At 32.4% G+C, this 8,229-nt stretch overlaps 1 protein-coding gene across 1 annotated transcript; it reads right to left on the reverse strand.

The window, feature by feature from the left end:
* Window positions 1–1,918: 1,918 nt before the first annotated feature.
* On the reverse strand, window positions 1,919–5,081 carry LOC146532267 (uncharacterized). Its single transcript, XM_085197824.1, has 4 exons — window positions 4,967–5,081; window positions 3,190–3,380; window positions 2,405–2,518; window positions 1,919–2,093 (listed from the first exon to the last, which is right to left on the reverse strand). The coding sequence occupies exons 1-4, from the start codon at window positions 5,079–5,081 to the stop codon at window positions 1,959–1,961; spliced, it is 555 nt and encodes a 184-aa protein (XP_085053950.1). The 3' UTR covers window positions 1,919–1,958.
* Between the last annotated feature and the right edge of the window lie 3,148 nt (window positions 5,082–8,229).

Raw genomic sequence — 8,229 nt, forward strand, 5'->3', positions numbered from 1 at the left:
AGCTTTAGCTATAATAGCTTTTTGTATGAGAATAGTTTGTATGAGAAACTTTCTATGTACATGTGGCGTTTAATATTTACATATAGATAATAACTATTTTCTGTTTTATTTTATTTATTTTTTAGTTTCATGCTGTGTCCCGCACGTGGCAGGATAGGCAGAGAAATGTTGCGGACCTAGTGTTCAGACAATTCGTTTTTATTAAGCAACTTCCATTCTCCTCTTTCCGCCAAATACTCAATTTCATTTCTTTGTTCTAGTGTCAAGGCAAAGCGCGGCATTGAGTTCCGCCACTTAACACGCAATGTCTCCAGAATTCGGTGGAAAGTGGGGAACGGAAGTAGCCGAATTGATAACAAAATGTCTTAACATTAGATTTTCAGGTTCCCCCAGCCTATCCTGCTATGTGTGGGATACTGGATGTAGATAAAAAAAATAAATAAAACCAAACAAACTATTCGCTTTATAAAATTTGTATAGATGGGAATAAATTGATTAGAAAACGACTGTAAATTAGACTAAAATATGCTTGGAATTTAAAAATTATTATTTCGATTCCGCTTACTCATTAAAATTTAAAAATAAGATCAAAAACATCTTATTTAATTAAGAACAGTGTTTTACAATAATTTATTAGGATCACTTCAAATATTTCCAATGAACTGCATTCCTAATTTATAGGTCCCTTTGGCATTGTGGTAGTATTAAACAACGATAAAACTCAAGTATTGATTAGGTAGTGGGATCAATTTTCATAAAACTTTCTATTAAATATCTCAATAAGATTTTTTAATTGTGTTTTTTTTTACAGTTTCACCCTGTATTCCGTATATAACAGGATAAGCAGAGGGAACAAAGAGTTTAGACACACCGTTCCCTATTTTCCAGTTTTTATATTTATTGTTTTTTTAATAAACCACTTGTAATAAAACGTGAAGCGAGAAAAAAATATTTTTTAAAATGTCTAAATGCTTAAGCATAATCTTGAAGCGAATACATTTTACGATTTAAGAAGTTATTGTAAAAAAAAACAATACTAAGCTACAAATTATACATTTTCTAGACATTTTAACTGTTCGTATAATCATATTCAAGGATATTCGGTTGATTTAAATAAATAATTGGCATCCGTGTTGCTTCTGAGAACGCAAATAACAAAAGATTCATTTCCAAATAACTTATTGTAGAGCTATTTATTTTTAAAATCTAATTTATATTTTTTTTTTTTATGTGCCGTTGTTAAACACCATTGGGGCCGTAGTGGCGCAGTGGTGAATAAACGCGATAGTTGTGGGTACGATTCTCAGTGTCATAATCAGGAATGTATCATATATGTATGAATGTATCATATATTTTAATTTCTTTGACTGTAAGCGCAATGGTTGCTGGTTCGATCCCCATTTTATCTCTGAATAAATTAATTAGAATAAAAGAAAAAGTGCGAAGTTAAATTATGCTGGTCAACACGTAACATCCTAGACATCCGAAATATAAGAAACGGAGTGTTTAACACTACGTTTTGTCTGGTCTTTCTTAACAATGAATGGAGAAATGTGTCACATTTTTTTCTCTTTTTATACAGTTACTAGGGATACATAGTCACTACTTTTTGTTTATTTTTAACATATTATTTTAAAATTTACATATCGGCGAATATAATATTTATTTTGTTTATACAGGTGTCGGACCATGACGTCATTTGGGTAATATCACAATGATAAATTATCATATAAATTTAAAAATATAATATATATTTTTATATAAAAATACAAAAAATAATAACTTTCAATGACAATGATATCGCTTGGGTCATATTACAACAATAAAAATTTTAATAAAAAAGAAATATAAATTTAAAAATATTATACATATTTTTATTTAAAAATCAAACGAAACAATAACACTCCTACTACACGAAAACAATAAATTATTTATCTTTTTAAATAATTATTCGTCTATTAGAATAACACAAGTTCCTCAACCCTCTGGAAAAGCTTAACTTTCATTCGTATGACAGCCAGGATCCAGTCCGGTACCAAAGTTATATATCTCACATCGTGATCACTTCTGTGACCTTCTATTCTGAATGACATCTGGAAACATTGTTTTATTTATTTTTTTTACCTTAATGCTGTTTCCCGACAGAGGGAACCTGGGAACCTATGGTAAAGGTCCTTCGTTTTCATATTAAAACACTTCCTTCCTCTACTTTCCGCCGAATTGGAAATGAAAATAGAACCAGCAACTTTTCGTTCTTAAATGGTATACCTACCATTTAGAAAAGAAAGAAAGAAATACCAATAGGTATTTCTTTCTTTCTTTTCTTTCTTTAGAAATATTTTTTTTTTTTTAGCTATATTCTTTCTAAAATTATAATTAATCTTTTTCTACTTTTCATACATACCATGGGCACACCTTTTACTTTTGGTGGCTCTATCAGCTTGTCCTCCACTCGAAAGAATACAGAAGCTGTGGCTTGAGGTATTGGATAAGCGGCAGTGGGTTGGCTGAACATAGCCTACAGAACAAAAAAGATGGAGAACTGACGAGAGAAAGATACTTGAAGCAAGAAAAAGTAACGTTTAATTATTAATAGATAACTAAAAAAAAGATAGATAAGTTCCAAATAAAATGTGCCAAAATTTTTATAAAATTTTGTAATATGCTTTATATATGTTAGAAGAATTAAGATTCAAATCGATACACCTTTGGAATCCGTCCAAAAGCTCCAGCCAATTAAGCTTAATTAACATGGTTGGCGAGCCAGATCGAAATTTGTCGTTAGCGATAAGAAAGTATTCCGAAATTGGCACTTCATTCATTAGTGGATGAGAGAACGTAGAGTTAAGTCACTGTATTCTACATTTTCCACCCTAATTAATTGTTTTATTATCTGGTGACAAAAATTTGTCTATATTGATCGGAGAAATAAAATTAATTTTAAATACAAACAAGTAATTAACTGTATGAACCGGCTCGTTTCTATAACCACTACACAAACCTTTCAAAATGTATATACACTTTCACGCTGTATCCCGCATTTTGCAGGGCTGGCTACAGCAGCAGAAAATTTAAATACATCCTAATGGGGATTAAATCCACAACTGCCGTGTTCACAGACTCTGAACCACTGCACCAAGATGACCCCTCAACAGGTATCAAAATGTACGTATAAGATTGTTACCTTACCTCAAAATAAAAATATTCGGAGGATTCATTTTTCGAGCTTCCCAAATACTTTAGATCGTACAGGAAGGTATCAGTTAGGTGCCATTTCTTTTCTATAGTATGTTTTATAAGTTTTTCACTGGTTATGGCGAGAGGGCATTCAAGGCTGGTGAGGGACACCTTAGCTTGAGGCGTTAAGAAATCTCGACTTGCTTATGGGAAAACAAATATATATTAATTTATCATTTTTTTAAATTAAATTATTAAAGTTTATTGCTTGAAGCGACGGTTGAGATTGTGAGTTCGATTCGAGATATTAAATAAATTCTTTTCCTCGTTCTAATAAGACTAAGTGTAAGTGAAATGTCTCGACAACTGGGCGGGAAGTAAGAGAGTGTCTAGACACTAGATCTTTATCTCTGCCAAACCTGCTACATGGGACAACACGGAAATCGAACCCACAACTACAGCTAACTGCGTATACAGTCAGAGTGACTTGTCACTGCACCACGACGGCTATTCATAATTAGTCATTAGATATTTTAAAAATATAAAAGATACTCGTTTCATCTAACATAATTGAGGAAACGGGTGTTCTTAGAAAAAGTTTATACGGAAGTCTTAGTATAGGTAATATTACATTGATATGGGGAACTTGTAGGAGGAAAACATAGATCATAGGAAAGTAAGAAATTTTTACATAACCCGATTTACTTGTAGCACCAACTATGTATTGTATAATGAAGCCTATCGTGAAGACTGTAAACGCGACAGGCTGTAGGTTCGATTCCCAATCGAGGAAATAAAATAAACATGCAATCAAGGAAAGAGCGGCGTTGACTTGCGACATTCGAATCCGGCGGAAAGAGGGGAACAGAATTGTCTTAATGGGAAAGGAGTGCCTTAAAATTAGGTTCCCATGAGGCTTCCTCTGTTTACCCCACTATGTGCGGGATAGAGCGTGAAATTAAAGAAATGGAAATCAAATTTTATTCTGTCGAGTCTATAGTCATCGCGTTCAAGCAATCCTTCGAGAAACAAATAAATCGAAAACAAATGCATATATTTTATTTCAGCTTCACGCTGTATTCCACATACGAGGGTATAGCAGGGTATAGCAGGGTAGGCAAAGGGAACCTAGTGTTAAGACACTCTTTTCTCTTCTTACAGAAACTTTAAAAACTTTGCGATACCATTTTAGACGATGCACAATGGTGACTAAAATTTTAGCTGCCATATGCTGTAATAAGAGCTTACAATTGTTAAAACTTAAGTAACAGCTGCGTTCATTATAATATGAAATTGTGAAGTACCCGCAGTCTTATATCACTTTCTTATTGAAAACCTCTATAGTATGTAAATTGTAATTTAATAGGTATTTTTATTTATCACGCATATCCCGCATCTTGTGAGGTAGACAGGGAAAATCTAGGCCATGATGCTGTAAACGAAAGAGGTGTGGGTTCGATCCCTATTCAGGGAAACTAATTCAATTTTATTATTAATTTCAATATTAGACTCTCCGTCTTTCTTGATAGGCAATAAAATAGATGATAAAAAATATTATTATCAGCGTAAAATAAACAGTCAAAGTATTAAACAAATTATATCAGAAGAGAAAAAAACCGAGGGCGAGACTGTCGTGACAAAGTACGGTATGGATTCGCGGTTACGCCCTGTGCTACCTTAAATTAAATCACATAACATATTAAAATGGGTGGGAAACGGAGAATGGAGTAATTATTCTCTAGGCTCTTTCTCTCTCTCTCTCTATAAAATGTATAAATAAGTTTTTTACCGGCAAGTTGTTTTAGGGTCTGTCTCTCCCCAATCGCCTCTCTAGCTTTATTCAGAACTGATACAACTGTATCCACTGCTCGGTCTTCATACGATTTAATTTCTGGTAAATTCATTGTTAAACCAAAAATAAGAAATATATTTTCAAAATTTTATAACAAATATATTTTTTAAGAAATAATTTAATAGCAATATCGATTCTGACTTATGTCAACTGACAGGTAACAATATATACGTCAGTTCTAAGTACGTCAGAGTTAACGTCAATAAATTAAAAATAAAATTTTAAAAAAACGTATACGAATTAATAATGTGTAAGGATTATTGTAAAATATAAAGTGTACAAGTTTTACAGAGGTTTTATTACAGACTTCAGATCCTTATCACGCTATCCCTTTAAGTTAAAGATGATAAAAAAATATTTTAATAGTTAAGCCGACTTTTACTTTCTAAGTAATTTGTGGACAAATACACAAACATCCAACATATTAAAATGGTAACCTTATTTTTCTAAAATTTATTAAAATTTAAAACGCTAATTTCTCTGAATATTCTTCTATATAAAGTCGGAAAACCAGATGAGAAGAGAATAACGGCGCATATAATACTAGATCCACATTTTTTTTATTTCAAATGAGTTTCAATCTATACTTTTTTACTAATATAAAACTAAAGAGTTTCTTTGGTTGCACGCAAATCGAATGTATATGCATCTTCTTATAGTAGTGTCGTCAATTCGTGGCCGGAACAGAATAATCAAATGGGAAAAAAAGTTCTAAAACCACATCAGCTCAGCCTTTGAAAGCTAACTTTAAGTCGGCCACAACTCGTCGAACGTACTGTACGTATAGTTACGTGTTTATGCGTCATGCGACCAGCAAATACTCGTATAGACAATGACTCAGTAAAGGCTTTCACTTTATCTGCATTGAATGGTATATGGCGGTCTCATGGTGAAGAATTTACTTGTGAATAATATGGGAAATTAAATAATAGCTTTTATAATACCTACACGTATTTAATACCTAATACCTAATATATAATACCTAATATATAATTATGTTGTAAATAACTTGTGTTACCTTCTTGGATATTTCATTGTTTTAGGTTCATGGTGTATTCTGAACATAGCAGGGTAGATAATGGCATTAGGCAAAGGGAATTTATTGTTAGGACACTCCGTTCCCTATAATACACTTCCGTTTCCGTAGAATTGTCGAGGAATTGTGTATTGAGTGGTGGAACTTAACGCCGAAAGAACGTATTTTAATAATACTGCATTTGTAGATTATGTACATTTTATTCAATATTTAAATTGACTCACCTATGATCATTGGCGTAGGAGACTTCAAGGCCGTGGCTGGCAACAGACGTCTCGGTGTGGGACATGTGAGACAGTGGTGCTTCAGAAAGAGGAGACGAAGCGGGACAGATTCTCTTCTGTACGGGTTCCGTGTTTTCCTTTTGAAATACGGAACCCTAAAAAAATCACCTGTATAATAATAAACGAAAAAAAAACAAACCAAATGGAAACTCACATTTTTATTGTATTTTATCAATAATCGCGGTAGTTATCTTTATTGCATAACATATTTGATCTTGTGTACTTAAAGTGACAGACAGAACATGCTTGTGATGTTAAGATAATTTTATCTTATTTCTTTTATCTAATTAACTACTACCTGTTCATGGGTTTGTTCACTTCTTTTGGTTCACTTTTCGACTCCGTACGGTAAGAGTAAAAGTGTAGAAGTGGGAACGGAGCGCCATAATATTGGGTTTCCTCAAGTTACCCTGCTATGTAACAAAAAAAAATTTCGTCCATACAATTTAATATTTTTGTATGTATGTATAAGTACCTATAAGTAATAAAAATTTTTGCAATGACACACTCGGTATACCTAGTGTGAGAATTTCATTGACCGGAAATATGGACCGTGAGCACAAACAAGTGGCATGTAAGCATTTATTAATGGCTTACTCGTTTTTATATTTAAGGAAAAAACTGAGTATTTTTCTTATCTTTACGTAACTTAACGCCGCATTGCGATTATTGAGATTCTAGGATTTGGGATCAAAGTATAGGCTTAAGGTCTAAAATGTAGATAAACTCCAACACAAAACACATTTAACACAAAGCTAATAGCTTTGTATAAAAAAAATAATTTGTATAAAAGAATCATCAATATCAATTCTACAGCCAATGAAAGTGCTGTTTTCAAATGAACTACAATAAAAAAGTAACGGTATTTAGTATGGTCACTTACCACCTACACCAGTTTCTTTTTGCATGTATTATTTTTTAAATATGTTATTATTTTTTCAACCTTTTCTATATATTTTATTCTAATTCCAGCGAAATATATCAATCACTACAATTCTGTTAATTATTTTTTACATTTTATTTAATAAATCAACGTTTTACGGCGTCGAATTTCTCCAATCAACACACAATACCTCCAGAATTCGGTGAAAAGTGGAGAACAAAAGTGTTAATGGGAAAGGAGTGACTTAACACTAAGGTCTCATGTGCCTGTGATATTTGCAAGATACAACATGAACATAAAAATATAAATATACATATGCCTTCCTCGGTACATAAACTATTCAGCACAAAGAAAAAATTTAATGTCACACCAGTAGTTCCTATGACAAGCAAGATCAAAAAACATTTTTTTTAGCTTCATCAGTATAGAAATATAAAGTAAGTAGTTAAGGTTCCCTAATAAATTCCTTTATTGCTCAATTCGTGACCTACAGACTAACAAACGCACGGACGTAACGAAATGAACGTATAACATTAACGTTCGTGCTCACGTGCGTGAATCATTCTACTTGGAGATAGCGATGCGTAGACTTGTAGAATATAGAAGTGGAATTTCACTTTTCTAACTATTTTTTTTATATCTGGAGATATTGTGTTGAGTAACGGAACTCAACGCTGTATAACCTAATGTGAACGTTTTTCTGTTTTCTGCCCGAATTCAATATATAGCGTGTTGAGGGGCAGAACACAACGCCGCGCTTTTGAAACGATTAACGTACTATTATAGCCTTTAGCCTCGATAAAAAAAAAGTTTCGAACCAAAAGTATCTGAGATAAGTGCGTTTAACCAAACAAACTCTTTAATTTTACAATTTTAGTATATAAGTATAGTCATTCTCATTCAACCTGTTATAGATTCAGTCTATTAGGATGACACAGTAGATAAGTACCTTTTAAATATTCAGTTATAATTTATTTTACAGCATAAAGTTTTACCC

Source organism: Heliconius melpomene, chromosome 14 (assembly GCF_056956725.1).
Source record: "Heliconius melpomene rosina isolate 202511_hmr_F chromosome 14, ASM5695672v1, whole genome shotgun sequence".
Lineage (NCBI taxonomy): Eukaryota > Metazoa > Arthropoda > Insecta > Lepidoptera > Nymphalidae > Heliconius > Heliconius melpomene.

Coding starts and splice junctions, on each gene's coding strand:
- LOC146532267 (XM_085197824.1), bottom strand. CDS start 5,081: ATGAATTTACCAGAAATTAAATCGTATGAAGACCGAGCAGTGGATACA. Junction 3,381..4,966: donor GACCCTAAAACAACTTGCCG/GTAAAAAACTTA, acceptor TTTTCCCATAAG/CAAGTCGAGATTTCTTAACG. Junction 2,094..2,404: donor AAGTAAAAGGTGTGCCCATG/GTATGTATGAAA, acceptor CAATGTTTCCAG/ATGTCATTCAGAATAGAAGG.